This window comes from Buteo buteo, chromosome 2 (genome assembly GCF_964188355.1).
Source record: "Buteo buteo chromosome 2, bButBut1.hap1.1, whole genome shotgun sequence".
In the NCBI taxonomy this organism is placed as follows: Eukaryota; Metazoa; Chordata; class Aves; order Accipitriformes; family Accipitridae; genus Buteo; species Buteo buteo.
Genome location: NC_134172.1, coordinates 36,016,569 through 36,034,620, shown reverse-complemented (window position 1 = coordinate 36,034,620; position 18,052 = coordinate 36,016,569). Strand labels below are relative to the sequence as shown.

Genomic DNA, 18,052 nt, shown 5'->3' with positions numbered 1-18,052 from the left:
AACTAATAATGATAATTATAACAATATTAAAATGACAATAGTAATAATAAAAGGATAGGAATATACAAGTGATGCAAAATGCAATTGCTCACCACCTGCTGACTGATGCCCAGTTAGTTCCCGAGCAGCGAGCCCCCCCAGCCCCCCCCCCCCCCCCCCTTGTTTATGTACTGTACATGACATCACATGGTATGGAATACCCCTTTGGCCAGTTTGGGTCAGGTGCCCTGGCTGTGTCCTGTGCCAACTCCTTGTGCCCCTCCAGCATTTCTGCTGGCTGGGCATGAGAAGCTGAAAAATCCTTGCTTAGTCTAAACATTACTTAGCAACAACTGAAAACATCAGTGTTATCAACATTCTTCTCATACAGAACCCAAAACATAGCATTATACCAGCTACTAAGAAGACAATTAACTCTATCCCAGCCGAAACCAGGACAGGTGTCACTGGGTTGAGGCAAATTTTGTTACAGGCTCCAGTGTGATGGCCCTTCTCTCTAGGCAAAAGTTTTGGCACATCTTACCAGTTGCTTGTGCCACATATAAATATTTTGAACAGTTTTTTTTCTTTGATGTGTGTATATAGGTTGTGTTAGTATAAATGAGAATCTGATGAGAATCTGATCTCCCTACTTGGGTGAGGGTTTTGACATGCAGATGGGCCATAGGGTATTTGATTTAACATCTCAGTTTAAAGGATTGGAAATTTGTTCAGGGAATCAAGGTTAGCAAGATGCAATTTGGGAAGTTACAACTATGTTCTTGATTACAAAGAATGATAAATCTTTAATAACAGTTTGCTAAAAGTGAAAAACAAGAAAATGCCATCAGCTTTGCAAGAAACTGATGTATTGGGTTTTCTTGACAAATGGAGAGCATTCAGATCCTCCTAGAGGGTATGGTCATGTAGGTCTGGGATGAGGGAGTTTACAGCAAAGGGCAGGAGCAGTTGCCCAAAGTGCTGCTATTTGTAGTGTTAGCAAGAAGGCCAGCTCCTCTTCTGAACCCCTGTGACTTTAGGGGAGTCCTGGGTATGAATTTGGGCAGAGAGACTAGGAAAGTCTGTCATTAGACCATATACAAGCTCCACTGAGGTCACCGTTTGTCAGGTTTTTGTGTTCCCTGCTGCAGAGGATGGCAGGTCTGTATGATCAAGCTCCAAACTGAACAAAAAAAAGGCAGCCTTTGTATTTATTTTAAAATAATTAAATGTTGTTAATAGTTTTTGGATACTCTCATTTCAAATGGGAAGTGAATGCACCACTTCCCCTGCTAATCTGTGAAGTCAGAGATTCACAACATTTGGCTTGACTATTCATGATTTATTTACTTTTTAAAATTCAGACATAGGCATGTGTGTGATGATTTATTCCTCCTTGTAATTGGATACAGTGATTAAATGAGCTTGCATATTATACTTCATTGTCCTTCTGGGATGTGGGCTGCTGTGTCTTTAAAACAGCCGCTCCTAATGGAATTGATTCCAGCTCCTATATATTTACTGTAATCGGTGATGTGTTTCTAAAAACTGATTTGGAAAATTGCTTTTAAATATATGTTCTTACATAGGAAGTATTTAGCTAGCTGAAGAGTGGTACATAATCCTCAGAATCTTTCTTTGAGATGCTTTGCTACCTCCTCTGACAGGCACTCTTTAGTAAAAATAAGTACATGCTCACTATTTTGTAACCTGCAAGAAGCTATAGGTAGTGTTACATCTACCAGAAGTGTCTACCGGGCTGCAGCCATGGACAAGTGATTGCAGTCTGAGACTGTCATCATGTTAATTGAAGATTTTCCATAGACTAGCCAGGGATGATATAGAAAGGATACTGCTTCTTAGTAAGAAAAAATTTAAAAATGAGTTTTTATAATTGGCCTTAATGACTAACTGAATAAGCAAAGCTGTTTAATGAAAAAAAAACCAAACCCAAAAAAACCGTTATTTGCAGAAACAAATGCAGAAAGATAATGAGTTACCATTTTGCATATATACAGGCATTCAGAAGCCACAATGTCTGTGACTGGTGCTATGCAAACACAAAGTAAAACACAGTGGTCTGCCCTGGCAATTTATAGGGTTCACCAAGGGAAGACCCAGCAACCTGGTGGAGCAGAGAGATGGGAACAGCAGTGATGGGAAGCCTTGTTAGAGAAACTGGGTATGGACACAGTTTGCAGAATTTTAAATACAGAGGGTATCTCAGTGATGCTAGTAGTCCCAGCATTTGAGATTGTATCTTTTAATCAAAAAAAACCCCGGTCCTACCAGCAGCAGCTTGAGATGCTATCACTACATCTCCTTTAGCTGAGTTATTTTATGTCTACAGACATAGCTGTGCTTAATGGCAGCCTTTACTTCAGCGAGACAATAATTTGTCTCTCTCTTCTACAGATGCACTTACTCCCATTACTTATAGGAACATAGTGTCTTTGAGAATTTGCTGCCCTGTCTCAAATTTCATTGAAATTTGTCGACAGATTCAAAGGTTACAGGGATAAGGGAGAGTAAGACTGACAGACAGTTCAGTTGCAAAAGCTGTTTTCCTTTGGGGAGCAAGAAAGAGAAAGAAGAAATGCTGAAGGGAAGTAGAAAGTATGCAGTTGTCAGCCTATTTAATTTGAAGAGGGTTTGGAAATTTGTTAGGGAAGGGTGATTTGCAGTGGGATAACCATCTGAATCTCACATTTGGTGGTGTTGGCCTCACTGGCAGGAGGCCAAATGCACTGGTATTGTCTGTCTACGTTGTGGAGGGATGAGCAGAACGGGAGCGAGGACACTGGGTTTGTACTCTCAGCCTTGGCAGGTACCTCCTGCCTCTGCTGAGCCCGTGTCTGCCTACCTTTGTCTGTACACTGGAAAAATAAAGCTCGTTTTATAAAAACTGTGCTGGCACTTATGGCCAAAAAGAGCTATAGAAATGAAAGATGGCAGCAAGCGCTAGTCATGGCCAGATGTTGTTATGCGTAGTAGTGAAACATGGTCATGGAGCAGATGAGCCAAGAGGCCCAGTTTATTGCAGTATCCTATCTGTTACTGCAGTTCGTGATTTTTACCTTTATCCTAAACAGTGCATCGGATTCATGTACGCTTGTGCAGAAAGGTAGGGTTTACGTCTCAGCCAAGGAGATTCTTCTGTGCCCTGTCGAAGTCCAAGGAACAGCTGGCAGTGTTGATGAAGGGGTAGAACCTGAACAAACAATTTCTACAATATACAGAATGCATCTCTTGCATTAGATGCTTTCCAATGTGTGCATGAAACGTACAGTATCTCACAGGACTTGGAAAAGAAAGATACAAAAGAAGAAAGCTGGACTATACAAGTCCCAAGTTTTGCCTATCTGAGAGTCGTATTCTGCATATATTTTTTGTGACTAAATCAGTAAACAGTGCTAAAAATCTGAAATAATGGCAAAAATGAATAAACACCTTTAGAAAATTACCCCACGGGGCTTTTATCCAGTAATTGCTTAATAGCTCCACTTTATGTAACTGAAATAAGTGAGGCCGTCAGATAGATAAAATCCCTGAGTAATTATGGTGCAGCTGAACCAAGGATGTAATGCTGAGCTTCCCGATGAGTGAAAATAGGTTGAAAATTGTCAAAATAAAGGTGTTCTTTCACAAAAGTGTAACATTGAACTACTGTGTATTGCAAGCACCAGAAGGTACTTGCGTAAGAACACAGTTCTGCTGCCACAGGGAAATATGCCCGTGCAGGTATTTTAATACTCGCAAGCAGCTGAACTCCAGATAATGTCTGTTCTCCTGTATGATCTTTAAACTGTGCAAGCAAGAGCCTTTGTTATGCCTTTCATTCTGCTGTTGGTACACGGTTGTACTGACAAACCTGATAGTTTGAAGTTGTTAGATGTTCTTAATACATACATGGACTATGTACAAGGCATGTTTTATTGCTGTCTTCCATTAAGTTGTAATAATGAGGAGAAAAGCTGTCTTTAATTACATGTTAACCTGTCATTGGAATGATTTGGTGTCTCAGCATAGCAAGTACAATTTCAGGTTCATAATTTAAAGGACATATATAATGTAAATAAGTCTACAATTAATGTAACATTGTGTTTTAACACCGCCATCATGAAACTCATCAGGTTTTTTTGGAGCCCATTCACCACATGGGGAAAGCAAAATGCAGCTGCCTTACAAGTGCTCTGACACTTCTTGTTCTGGTTTTATGCTGTGAAGCCGTGCTTCCCTTCTCCAGGGAGCAGGGAGGAAGGCAGGTGTGGAAATGCAAGATGCAAGTATGGCCCTGTTTGGTTTTTGGGTTCTTTTCGGTGTCGTGTCCCTCCTGCTATCCCCATCTCAGTATAAGGAGGTCTCTGCTGTGCGTTGTAGGTATTTAGATATTGCATAAGTTATTTCAGAGGTATCTATCTGAGGTGTCCATCAGCCTGAAGTATTGTACACCCTGGGGCAAAATGCTGGAAGTGGCATCCTTCAGTGGTGCAGTGACATTGCAGCACGCTAATGCCTGTCTGGGTCTCCTATGGGGTTTGCAAGATGTGTTCCCTCCTCCTCCTCGCCCCCTGCCCAGCAGAGCCTGTAACACATCACAGCCATGCAGCACCTTTGCTGGGCCTTTTGCCTCCATTTATCAAGTGTTGGCAAGTGAGTTGCTGCTTTTGAGGTTGCATGACAGCGGGCCAGAGCTGCATGTGCAAGACCCTAACCTAATCTGTGCAACCCATTACACCAAAAATGTCCCACCACTTGACCCAATGCATTGCTCTTTCATGTGCTGGAAGAAGCGCATGGTCTGTACATTAGTCTAGTGCATGTTGTTGCCATCTTATGCAGAGATTTGGACCAAATCCAACAGTACTTGCTCGGATGAAAATGCCATCATTCCCTTTGTAGGCAGTTCTGCCAAATCTACAGAAGCCAGGAGTGTTTTGCCAGTGGGGGCTTTGTCGTGCTAGGCTTCCCTGAAGAGACACTGTGATGTTTACTGCACATGCTCCAGTGCCACATGTTGGGGAGCTTGCACTGCTTAGCATATTTATGGTAATTTGGTTCCCAGGGGCAAACAAGATTCTTCTTATATCTCCTTCCCCAGGCCGAAGCACAAAGAAATTTCTCCTTGCTGCTTTGTAGGAGGAAAATAATAGATCAAAGCTTCTTGCTAAACACTTCTGAAAATACACAGTGTGGATCTGTACATTTCTGTTCCCCTAAGGGACCTATCCCTCTGGTTGGTATGGAAAGCAGTTAGCCGCAGATGATGGTGATAACACTACACACTGAAGTCAAGGCATTGCACCTGACCTGCAGAGCTTTAGATGCGGCATTGCCATTGTAGTTTGACCTGTCCTTTATCCATATTATGTACCAGTATGGAGAGTATTCTGGTCACTGTACTGTAGTTATCCTAATCTGCTGGACTATATATTGTCCAAATACAGTGGATTTTGGAGCCTGTCATTAGATACTGAAGTTAAAACTTTTTGGGGCTAATAGTCTTAACTTACTTGAAAATAATTCCAATCAAGATTTTTTATATATATGTGTATATATATATTTATTTATATTTTTATATTTTTTATATATGTATATATGTTATTTTGGGGTTGTACACAGAAAATTTGGGTTCATGTTCTCAGAAATGTCACTGAAAAATAGGCTCTTTTAAAGTATCGCAAGTTGAAGACTGAGAAATGAAGAGCTCACAATGTTTTTTTTGAAGATGCAATGATATTTTTATATTTATATATAATGTTAGATTTGAAGATTACAGTTTCCTCAGAGCAGATTTTCCAGTTCAGCGATGAGAAAGACACGCTGAACTTGAAACTTGGTTCTCCTTCAATGCCACATGAGTGTTGGACAGCAAAGTTGAAAAGAATAAAGATTAAGTACATCCTCCTTTATATTAACTTTCTGAAAGTCGAATATCTAGTCTAGTTGTAAAGCTCCCTTTAGACTCAAACGTCTGCTGAGCTGGTGGACCTGGGAAAAGGCTTGAGCAACCATGAGCGCCTCAAAACACCCACTTGGTGGGACCAGGCTTGCGGCGGTGGTGGTGGGGGCAGGTGATGCAGCCCCTTTTTTGCGCTGCTGTCTGTCGCTGGAGGCTGGCTGTGTGCCACAGCTGTGCTGCCACCAGGCAACCGAAGGTCACACCGGCCCTGCTGAGGCAGTGACAGCTCTGGGGGGCGGCTGGAAGTCGTGTCGCTGAGGGGTCCCAGCCGGAGGGCACTGCATCGCTTTGGGTGCCTGGAGAAGAGGGTGGTGGCGGGGATGCAGAGAAGTCCAGGTGCAAGGCAGAAGCGGAAAAGTAGAAACTTGCCTTGCGCTTGCTGATACGGCTTCCCCAGAGGGACGCCTGAGCGGGGTGCCAGGCAGGGTGCGTGCTGAAGGTGGAACCCGTGGGGGCAGCCCGGCAGCACCCTGCCCTGCTACTGCTGCCGCCCATCTCTTGCTGGACCCCGTAAGGCAGCTGGACCCCGTGCAGGGAGATGGAAGAGAACCATTGAATCTTTTATCCTCCGTCCTGCTGCTCCAGGCAGTCCTGGCCTGGCTGGCTTGTTTTAAACAACTGATGGAAAGAGAGGATGGGTTTTTCTCCTAAAGTACTTTGGGAGATGCCTGGTGGGAGCAAGGATGGGCTGCCTTCCCCAGCGAGGCTCGTGTGAGGACTTCGCATGTGCGTTAAAATACCTCGGCTTACTGTCAAGTGAAGTTTCACTGCAGGGAAAGCTTGACTGTTTTAGTTGCAGTAGTCAAGCCTTTTTTTAACAAAAAGCAGCAGTGTCTTAGGGTGACTGCTATAGGCAATATTTCTAATACTTCGAAATGTATAAGGCGTAGTGGATTTGTCTAATAATTTCAGATAACCCTGACCATTATAGCTGCACATTAATCACCAGGGCTCCCTCCTACCTGGGGGGAAAAAAAAGAGCTTCAGATTTCTATGTGGAAAAATTAGTGCCTCATTAAAGCTAGACAAGTTTGACATTTGCTCTCTGCCTGTGGTTTCAGGGCTTTTCGTCCCTCAAACAAAATATGAAACTGCTCCAATACATGTGATAGCAGCAACTGGAATGCAACTTTAGGAGGATCTTTGACCTTACCAGACAGAATGTGTTTGATTCATTCTGCAGATGTTAAAATACTGCCAGAAATTTCTGGGAGATGACCTTAGAAATTATTCCTAGTTCTGACTTCTGTGCTCTAATAAAAAATCTGGTTGTACAGGTTAAATATCTTGCCCTTATGTATTTTCTTTTTCTAACCTAATGCCAGAAATAAATGGCTTGCTCTTTATTCCTTTGTGCATTGATTTCTCGGTGCTTCAGTGGTTAGATGACATAACTACTATAATTGTTTTAATACATTAGCAGCAAATTATATATTGATGTTCTTTTTTCCATTGACCTTTCTTTCTCAACATAATTTTCATTTTTTGCTTCATGCTGTGTCTATGGTGGCATAGCATTATTAGAGGATTTGATTTTGAATTAAGGGCTAATCCTGCAAGGTCCTGAGTGCCATTGCCATCTGCTGAATGCAAGGGAGATCTGGGACCACTCACCACCCTCTCAGACATGAGCAGTATCTTGCTAGATCAGATAGTAATGAAGGTGATTTGCATTTACTGTTTGTACTTGGAGACATCCTGACATTTTTAGTGAATTGCTGTGGAATTACAGATTATTGAGAAACTCCTATCTTTGAAAAGAATTGCCCTCAAATCGTTTTTCAGTTTCTGCAGAACAAGCAATTTTCTGATTACAGCTACAACTCTCTGGACATGCATTTGTATTGCTGAAAGGTTTCAGGGCATTGCATAGTATTATTTGAACCAAAACATGCAAAAAATTTACATGTAGCAGTGTCTGCCTTGAGGTGTGATTATAATTTTTCACATTTTACAGAAAGGAGTAAAAGGGGTGACAAGAATTTATCTAGCTTAAGAGCTTTCAGCACTGAGAGGCTGAAAAACTTGAAAATGCTTTGCTGTAGCCCTCATTTAGTTTAATTTGAACTCAGCGAGTGAATATTTAAAATAGCAAAAAATGTCTATTCCCTATAGAATAGAAGTAATCAGCATCCATTTTACTCCGGCACACAGAGCTCATCTGTCTGTTTGCCCAGCTGTAACCCTATCTCATAGGGCTGCTTTTCTCGATGATTGTGGGACATGCAAGGACATAGCAAGCAGCTATGGTGTTGCTAACCCCATCGGTGAATATTTTCTTTAAAAAAATATTTCCAGTATGTGCTTTGAAGTCACAAGGTGCATTAGCATTATTGAGCCCAGTTTTTCAGTCATACACAGGAAGATAAAAACCCCAAAGGATTCGGTTGGTTTTGTTGTTTATTTTTTTCCCCCCAAATATACTCTGGAGGATGAGCCTCACTAAATGTTAGAGAGAAGTGGCTGGTCCTGCAAGGTAGGGATGATGCAGTGAATGTAAATGAGAGCAAATTTTTGAAGTTGTTGGTGATTTTTAAATTTGGAATGCTGGCTAATACTGATAAGTGTATTAGCATAAGGGGATGTCAGGAGCTGCCCATATGGTCATCCCATCATCTTTGCCATAATCACTAATGGGAAATAGCATAGCTAAGGAGTTTTAGAATTTGTCATATGTTGTCTAAAATACATTTATTTCTCCCTCGGGTCTTTGTCTTTCTCAGAAAAATGCCCCCCCCCAAACACCAGAGAGGTGTCATTACCGCACAAACTCAGAGTTTGCATTGATGTTTGAAAAATGCGTGTGTAGCCCCCATTCACATTTCATGCTGCTGGAGTTCCTATGTGCTGCCCACCAGTACATTTTACTCAGGTTCTAACATGCTTCAGGATGAAGAAGATCTTATGATGTCTTTCTGTTTGGTATGTTTCTGAAAGATAAATTAGGCAGTAAGGGCATTTAGCCATTTCCTCGGCTTGGAAAGCAGTGAGTTTAGAAAGTAATATTTTTAATTCAGTACATGAGTTTTCATCCTTTTACTCCATTTAATTCTCTCATACTCATAGTGAAAACCACAACCTATGAGTTAACTGTGAATTTCAGTGGCTTGTTCATTCAGGCAATCTTTTTTTTTTTTTTTTTTTTCCAATCTCCATACAGGTTTGGCCTCCTCCAGCAAATCCTTGGAGAAAGCTGAATAGCTACTTTGCATAAAGTGGAAAAAGACTTGCATTCCAGTACTTTATCTATATTTTCTTATAATCCGATTTAGTGTGGAATACAAGCCTGAAAAACCCTTAAATCTTTCTGTAATTCTTGCACAGCCATTCACAATGGATTTGTACAGTGGAAAGTGGAAGAGATTTGGGTTCAGAATGGTGATAAGTTTAAAAAACAACAGATTACTTGTTTTTCTTTGCAGTTTAACAGATTTCACTCTCAGTACCCTCTCCCCAACTAACAGGACGTGACATAGATGGTCTGCAGATAAAGGAACATAGAATCTAAACGTGCAGAGTCTATGTGTTTATACTCATCTGTATAGAGGAAGTTACCTTTTGTAAACCATGTAATTACAAGAAAAAAGATTGATGCACTGCATATTTAAAATCCTGTTTGTCACCTTGGTTTGCATAGCTTTATTTTTTCTTAATATTTAAATAAGAATGTAATGGAAAGGAAGGAACATGGAAACAAATGCTATAGAGTGGGAAGAATAGGGTCTGAAAAGTTGCTCTGTAAAGTCTAATATGAAAAAGAGAATGGCTCTTGTCATGTCAGCAGTCACTGTTTGTCACTGAAAGCGGGAGGACTTGTTTGGCTTATTTTTCACCTCTTTTTTTTCTTTTTTTTTTTCTTTTTTTGGTTGGTAGCCATTGAGAAGCAGCAAAACAAAAACTATTCAGGATGTAACAGGGTGATCAGAATACCAGGACAAACTGGAATTTGTCTTCAAGTTACCTCTTCTTGTGGTATAAAGGGATTAATGACTCAGGGCTGGCATTAGGAATAATTATATCTGGCTTAGCTGGACAAGGTGTCTAATATTAGCATAGAGTAATAGGTATATTCTGAATACAGTTTGAGCTATTGAATATGTTTGTAATGTAAATGTGTATACAGTATTGTTTTAGCTGTGATGGTCTAAAGACACTGGTTGGTGCATATGCATACTAGTAAATAATATGTGGACACACAAATTGCTAGGTGTGTAGTTAGAGAGGTGTATCTATCTGTAACACTGGAATATTTCCCTACTTTTCCTTCTTTACTCATTCTACATGATAGCTAAACTGAAATATTTGCTTTTAAAAAACTGTCCTCAAATATATTTAATTTAATAAAAAGAATTTAACTTTTACTCCATCTGACAAAGACATTTCCTTTTAGATTAAGTCTCTTTTCATGTTTATGTAACAAGTTATTGATGTGAGACTGCTCCACTGATGCCTTGTACCACTGTGGTAGTTTAAGAAAATGCTCAAGTTTGAGAAGAGCTTACAGATATTAGACATGGCAACACCATGAACTGTACTGCCTGTCCTGATTTGTTAAACCCGCGTCATGATTTTTCGCTACAGATCTTTATTCATTTTTGGCCTAAGGCTTAGTAATTGATAACCTGTCTGGAGAAGAGGGTGGAGAAGGAGGAAAAGCAACCATTGAAAAATCAAATTTGGTGTGTAAACCCATGTGAGAAACCCATTCTACCCTCCTGGCATTTACAATTGTGCCATCGTATTGAGTTAATATTGTAGAGTTGCCCTCTTGGAGAGAAAGGGTATGATCTGGTTAGAGAGGTAGGTGGGCACATGGAAGGCAGCAGGGAATCCTCTGGCTTTAAGTACATGGGAATATATGATGTGTTGTTTATCCAAATATATGACCATTTACTGTCTCTGGGATTCTAGATCCCTCTTCCCCACCAAATACACCATTGTTGCTGTTGGCTGTCGTCACCTTATTACATGCAATAGAGTTGCAACTTCTCATGTAGACGTATTGCTGGGTCCTTTAATGACCAGCTGAAAGCAAATATTCCCTGGGTAATTCACATGTGTGAGAACATCCCGTGTCTACATGCTGCTCTTTCCATTCCTCGGCCACCCTGAATGTATCTTGCAGAAGGACTTGTACATCGCAGAAAGGTGGGAAGAGCAGTACTAACTGCTCCCAGTAAAGCTGGTGTCCACACCGCCTTATTTCACCTGGGGAAAGGAGGGGACACGCACAGCCTATGAGAAACTGTCTCAGCAGAAGCTGGGGTGAACTGATTATTTAATAACAAACAAGCGCAGGGCCTGCTTTTTTTATTATTTTTATGCCTATGGTGCTCACACACATTTGGTGTGGTGAGATTACTGCCTAAGGCTACCCCCAAAGAGCTGCAAGAACAGGAGCCCATTGAACTTGTGCTGGTTCTGTTGCATGTCTTAATGAAGCTTTAAAATGCTTGAAATTGTCTTTGAAATGAAATATCCCATAGCTGCAAGCTAACTGCATACTTTGTAATAATTGCTTAGCCAAATAAAGAAAAATTGTAAGGAACAAAGAAAAATTAGATTGATGGCTAGAAGAAAATGATTAAATAAAAAATTCATGAAGAAGAGAAATTTAAAAAAATAGCATAGCATCACAGGCTTTTGCACAAAGACTTCCCTTCCAATGGGAGCTTTTCTTTTCCAACTATTACTGTGCATTTTATTCTCCTCGTTTGCTCCAAATACTAGAAAAACTTTTTCTGTGGGAATAATGGAGAAGATGGTCACAAATTTATGCAGAAACTGGGTCATTTAAAAGCAGAGGTATGCATTTCACTGCCATTCTGAGTGGGGGTATGGTGCACTGTAAATAATTAATGATGTGACTGGAATTGCCTTTTTTTTTTTAACTCTTAAATCAACTGTGACTCAACAGAAAAAAACCAGAAAGACTTCTGTTCATAATTATCAGCCCAACTTGTACACTTAGAGTCCTTCCTCATGCAAATTTACTGCTCTTAGTGGCCAGTAGTAACAGAATGAATAATTTGCTGTGAATAAATTCTCTCATGGTTAGCCTTTCTTTCTGCTTGCAGGCTAAGACCAGCAAATCATTACTTGTGGACATGTATTAATGTCCAAAAGTATCTGAGAAATGTGCAATTGTTTGTTTTGAACAAATTCTTTTTGAAGAATCAGTACACCCTCAGGTTTTGTGTCCTTGCTATGGCATGAAAAACCATTGTGGAATGATTTTAAATTAGAGTGCATTTAGGAAGAAAATACAGAAGATAGTTACAGTGAACATTAGGACTTCAGGGAAATACCTACAAGCTAGTGCAGGCATTTTAAAATATGAATATTATTGTGAAGTCTTTAGGTGACGTCTGGTAATAGATATTTAATCTAGCAAAAGCACTTTCATTGCTTACTTGTTAAAGTAATTTAATGGATGAGTGATGCTATTAATGGACCACATGTAGAATCCAGACTTTTTTTGTTCAAAACATTCCTTTAGGGTTTAAATTTCTAAACAAGCTCAGAGGCTGTTTGAAGAGATCTAGCTTATATACAAGCTAAGGGAATCATAATTTATGAACTTTTCTTCTTAGCATTTCCTCTGCTTTTAGAAGGAAAAGAAATCACTTTGTATACATATGTGCTACTTTAAGTTGGCTGAGTGATATACCTTGTTTTGATAAGATGGTTAGAAGCAAGAGACTGTGAATAGATGGATGTATGGTTGAACATGCAGAGGGAGATGAACAGACGGCTTAAAAAAGTTGTAAGCTATCTAAACAAACATACAATTTTAATCTTCCCTTCACTATTTTTTTTTTTTAAGAGAATTGTATTACTAATACCTGTAGCATAGCTCTTGCAAAAAAAAAAAGCAAAAAAACAAAAAACCTCAATTTTTAGCAAAACCAGCCTTTCTTCCCACCCCAACACTTTGGGATGCTGAAATAATTGAAGATAGACATCTGGAAAACAGATGATCAGGTAATAAAAATAAACTTTTATGTTGGTATTTTAACACCAGTTAGTATGATAAAGTCATGCTATTTTGAACCATTGCAGAAGTTCATTGATAACACTGCAGTTTTGCTTCAGTTAGTACTTTATTTCTCTTCTGAACACATGGCTATGTATTGCTGAAACTCAGATATCACCTGTACAGAGTAGAAAGGTGGGGAAATAATCTGTTGTAAACGTCTCTGACTTCTTGAGGATCACTGCACAGTCACATAGTTTAGTGAAGAACTAAAATGTGGTGGTTGACTCCAAGATCAGCTGTTTCCAACTAAATGTTTGTGAAACCTCCAACTTTAATAGCTGCATTGTATCATCCAAAAGATGTGCAACAGAATGAATAGATGACCTTTCAGATAGAGAACAAGCTGTTCACAATGTCTTTTCATTTACTGAGACAAAATATTCTTTTTATGCAAAGATAATACTTTCCACCATTTTAAACAATGTTGGTGAAATATAAAGAATTTAATTGTTTTGTTTCTGAATGCAAGGGGTTTTAGCTATGCGTCTTTAGATCAGGACTATTTCTAGACCAGCTGTGTTAAATGCATTGATCTAGCTAGATTTTTTTTTTTTTTTTAAAGACAATGGAGGTATTTTGAATCCCATGCTCACAGGGTGGGATGTCATTAGCTATCCATCCATGTGATATCCACATGATATTGGGCTTTGAATGATATATGGATGAATTCTTATTGCCATCCTGCACTGCAGGTATGCGATCAATAACTTACTGACAAGGTGGTCCACGGCAGCTCTAACTGAAAGTGGTCCAAATTATTGTGAAATTGCAGCCTTGGCATGAAAAGCTGCTGGGATGCTCTCAGTTTGCACACTTGTACACAAGCACTAGCTTGGACTGGAACAGGTCGCAAACAAATAGTGAGAAAACCAGGATATGGAAATCGGGGCTCAGCCTTATCTTTCTCACATGGGGTTTGGTTTGGCCCTTAGTCTTTGCAGTTGTAAATCCACCACTTAAATCACAACTGAATAAATGGTACTAACTAGTAACAACTAGTTATACTGGTAAAGCATTTTTTGCTCTGCAATATAACTAGAATTGCTTCTGTTATTGTTCAGCCTCTGTCCATTCCTGTTCTTACCTGATAAATCAAGTGGTGCAAACCAGTTTTCTTGTTAAAGGTAACATAGTATATCTGCTGGAATTCAAAGAAATACAGTGAACAGGAACTCCTCAAAACTTGAGGAAAATCTTTCCATTTGGGGAAGAAAAAACAAAACAAAACAAGTTTGTCTTTGGGAGTTAAAAAGACCAATATAGTTCTCTTGTCTGTTTGCAGAAAACTAAAGATTTTGTTGTTTGTGAACCAAATACAAATTCATTCCTAGATCACACTTCATATATGAGTAGTTTACTAAAGTTGGAAGCAAATATGTTTAAGAATTGTAGAATAATTTCAGTTGGAAGGGATCTGTGAAGGCATCTGGTCGAACCCCTACTCGAAGCAGGTCCAGTAAGACAAGGATGCTCAGAGCTTTGCCCAGGCAAGCCCTGAATATACCTGATGTTGGAGATTCTGCAGTCTGTCTAGGCAACCTGTCCCAGTGGTTAACCATCCTCACAAGAGGAAAAAAAAAAATCCCTTGTACCTCGACAGATTTTCCTTTGTTGCAATCTCTGATGGTTGCCCCATGTAATTTTGCTGCACATCTCCAGGAAAAGTCTGTCTCAGTCTTATCTCTGCTCTGCCATTGGGTTATTGAAGACCACCATAAGATTACACCTGAGCCCTTTCATCCTAGAGCAAACCCAGTCCTTTCAGCACACTGCTGTGTGCGGTAAAGGTTTGGAAAAATCCTAAAACTAGTGTGACCTGGGAATGAGGAATGAGAAAGTTACACTAAGACCCAAACTAGCAGTGCCATTCATCCTGACAACCTGAGGTGCTACAACTGCAGTGGGTAGAAATGGTCTGTTAGCAAGTACCTGCAGCCCATTTTTGTAACACTGATAGAAACCAGGTGGGGTGGAGAAAAAAGCCTTCCATAATGTAATTAAGTAAACCTTAGAGAAAACTTCTCAGCACTTACAGTGATGCTGACAAGACTAACCAGCTAAAGATTTGAATATATTTATTTAATCGTTCTCAACTAGTGTGCGTAGATATTAATCACAGTACACACCAATCACAGTTTTCTCTCTCCTATTGCTAAAAGCTTTTCTTCTGAATTTTCAGAACAACTTAGCTGGTGGAAAGGTTGCTTTGCATGCAGCAGAGCCAACCAGGGAGGTGGTGTTTGTGATAAGGTCTCTTTCTTACTCATCCCCAAACTGTGGCTTATTTTGTGCATATTTGTGCTTGTTGGTTCTTTGAGAGCTGAGGATGTGCTTGTTAAATAAAGGGTCAGATGTCTGCAGTGGCAACATATTATTAACTGTTTGAAACTTAAAAGTTAGATGTATTCTGTATTCTTTGGAATTTTTGGGGGGGAGGGGGTCCTATTCCTGCCATGCACACTAATAGGAGTAGTTACTCTCTTCCTCCTCTCACTAATGTATTGTACCTTGGGCTTTTTTTGTCTTCCTCTGCAGAAACTCTCCTGGATGACTTCCTTCTCACGTACACAGTCTTCATGACGACTGATGACTTGTGCCAGGCACTTCTGAGGCAATATCCTTTTATTAAATGTTGTATTAACAGGGGTCACACACTTACACCTAGGTTTATCTATTGTCAAGCCTTATATCAAATGTAGCAAGTTGCATTCCTGGGATAATTAGTTTTGCTCTCTGCATAATGATACTATTGAAATGCAACCCCGGGTGATTATTTTGATGTTGCTTGTAAAAATGGTTGGAAAAGAGAACAATTGTCTAATATTTACTATGGCATGCTTAGAAGGTGGACTGCACCTGAGATTTCGGCATCACACCCCAAGAAATGCATGGACAAATAGGAGAAACTTCAGAAGAGAGCAGTGGGAATTACCAGTATTCTAGAAAAAAAGGCCTACAAAGAAGGATTGAAAGAATTGGGCTTGTTTTACTGAAAAAAAAAAGGAAACTATAAATGAGACAATCTTTCAGGTACCTAAAGAGGAGGGGAAGAATCTTTTCCCATATCGATGCCAGATGGGACAAAAGGCAGTGAGATTAAGTTGCTGTAAGACAGCTTCATGTTAGATACTAGGAATATTTTATTTTTTTTTTTTACATTAAGAAAAGAAACACTGGAGTGGAAAATGTGTGAGACAGTAAAATCTTTGATATTGGAGAATATTAAGAAGAAGAAACTAGAAAATACATTCCAAGGGTAACATAGGGTATACTTGAGCCTGTCTTAGGGTGGACTAGTTAGGGTCGACTTAGATGGACTAGCTTAGCTGATCTTTCAGGGTGTCTTCTTCTTCAGTCCAATTTTCATAAGGTTTTATGATACTTGGAATTCAATTCAAATCTGTAGCTTCCCAAAGTTCAGGTTATATTGTTTTCTTAACTCAAATGGGTTGTGGAGGAAAAGATTCAAACTGGAAACATTAAATCCAAATTTGGATATGAGTGCCCCTAATTGGCACGTGCCTGTAAATAGAGATAGAGAAATATATATACACATTCACCTATTAAAACATTTAGAATTTGCATAGCTGAGGAACCAATAAACAGAAAATTCCTGCTCTGAAGTTCAATGTACAAAGCTAAAGCTGCGTCTGAATAAACTTGTATCTAAAACATACATATTTGTGTATGTGCATACTTACTTCACAAGAATGCTTGAAAGATGTATTGAAACAGATGCCTAACTCATAACAACAATGCAAACTTATGGCTGCTGGTTTTGTTTAAAGACAAATAAACCTTTATAACTGTTACAAAATAACATTTAAAGTGGGGTTCAAACCAACCCAGACCTATATGTTAATTCTTAGAATACCTATATCTGTGTAATACATTTCAGAATGCGTGAAGAGAAAAAATGAATAAGTATTATAAAAGAAATTTTTCCTTTTATTTCCAATTACTTCCATAAGCTAAGGAGCATTGTCTGAATAAACTTGTAGCTATAAAATGAACTTGCTTTTCTTTTTTTTTTCTTTTCTTTTTCCCCTCTACCTTTTGTGGTGAAAACATCATCTTTTTACCTAATAAAAGAAAGAATTATGAAGGAACAATGTACAAAGCGGGTATCTTCTGTCATTTGGTGTTTCTGCTTTGTGGAAAGAGAACAATGGTGGGAATAGATTCTTTCACCATTTTTTATTTTAATAGTGTTATTTCTGCAGATAGTGTAATTTGTGCAGGGAAAAAGAAACTGACTTCCTCTGCCTCGTTTTTTTGTTGTTGTTAATGATGCATTGTCCTCCTTCCTACATTCACATTGGCATCAGTGTGCAGGACAAAGGTTCATTCCCAGTTCTGCAGAAAAGATATGACTCAACATTGTATAATTCCTTTTGAATTGATTTTACTTTTATAGACTCGCCTCTCTAATCTATAAAGGAAAAAAATCCTGTTGGCACAGAGGATGAACTGACATTTCTATTACTGAGAATTTCATTCCAAAAAGTTGATGAAACTCGTAAAGCTCCAGATGGGATAAAACATTTAAAACTGAGCAATGTAGTGAAAAAATCTTTCATTAGCAGATAAGATGATTGCAAAGTCTTTTCCATCACTTAATTTTTAAGCTTCAGTGAGACCTTATTATTTGTTCCTTAATCTACTGTACCTATTGTGCTAAGAACCACCAAGGGAAAGAAGATGACTCTGATGTGTCCTGTAGGAAACGAAAAGTCTTGCATTTGGTGTCTCAGTGGACTTCTCTCTACAAAGACTGGTTACATGAAGATGAGCATTTAAAACAATTTTTAAAGGTATTGAAACACTTTCTGATGCATTTCAGCATTGTTTAATTAACATACTGTGTCTAAAAAGCCCTAACAGCAAAATATATAAAGCATAATTTTTCATACTTAAATTTTCTCTATGAAATCTATAATATAACATGATTTACATGTGTCTTTCCTGAATGTCTTAGAGATAGTCAGTTTGAACAGAAAACCTGTAATGTCAGTACATTCAATATCAAAAACATTACTTTAAGATATGAAACTCCCAGAACTCCATGCTCT

The 18,052-nt window shown here is 39.1% G+C and overlaps 1 protein-coding gene across 2 annotated transcripts in view; it reads left to right on the top strand.

Annotated features, from left to right (window-relative positions):
* RAPGEF5 (Rap guanine nucleotide exchange factor 5) overlaps positions 1 to 18,052 on the top strand; it is a 166,675-nt gene that overhangs the window by 113,489 nt on the left and 35,134 nt on the right. For both annotated transcript variants that reach the window (XM_075050588.1, XM_075050581.1), the window contains exons 12-13: positions 15,516 to 15,594; positions 17,650 to 17,794. In XM_075050588.1, coding sequence (XP_074906689.1) covers positions 15,516 to 15,594; positions 17,650 to 17,794 — 224 coding nt within the window. The remainder of the gene's footprint in view (positions 1 to 15,515; positions 15,595 to 17,649; positions 17,795 to 18,052) is intronic.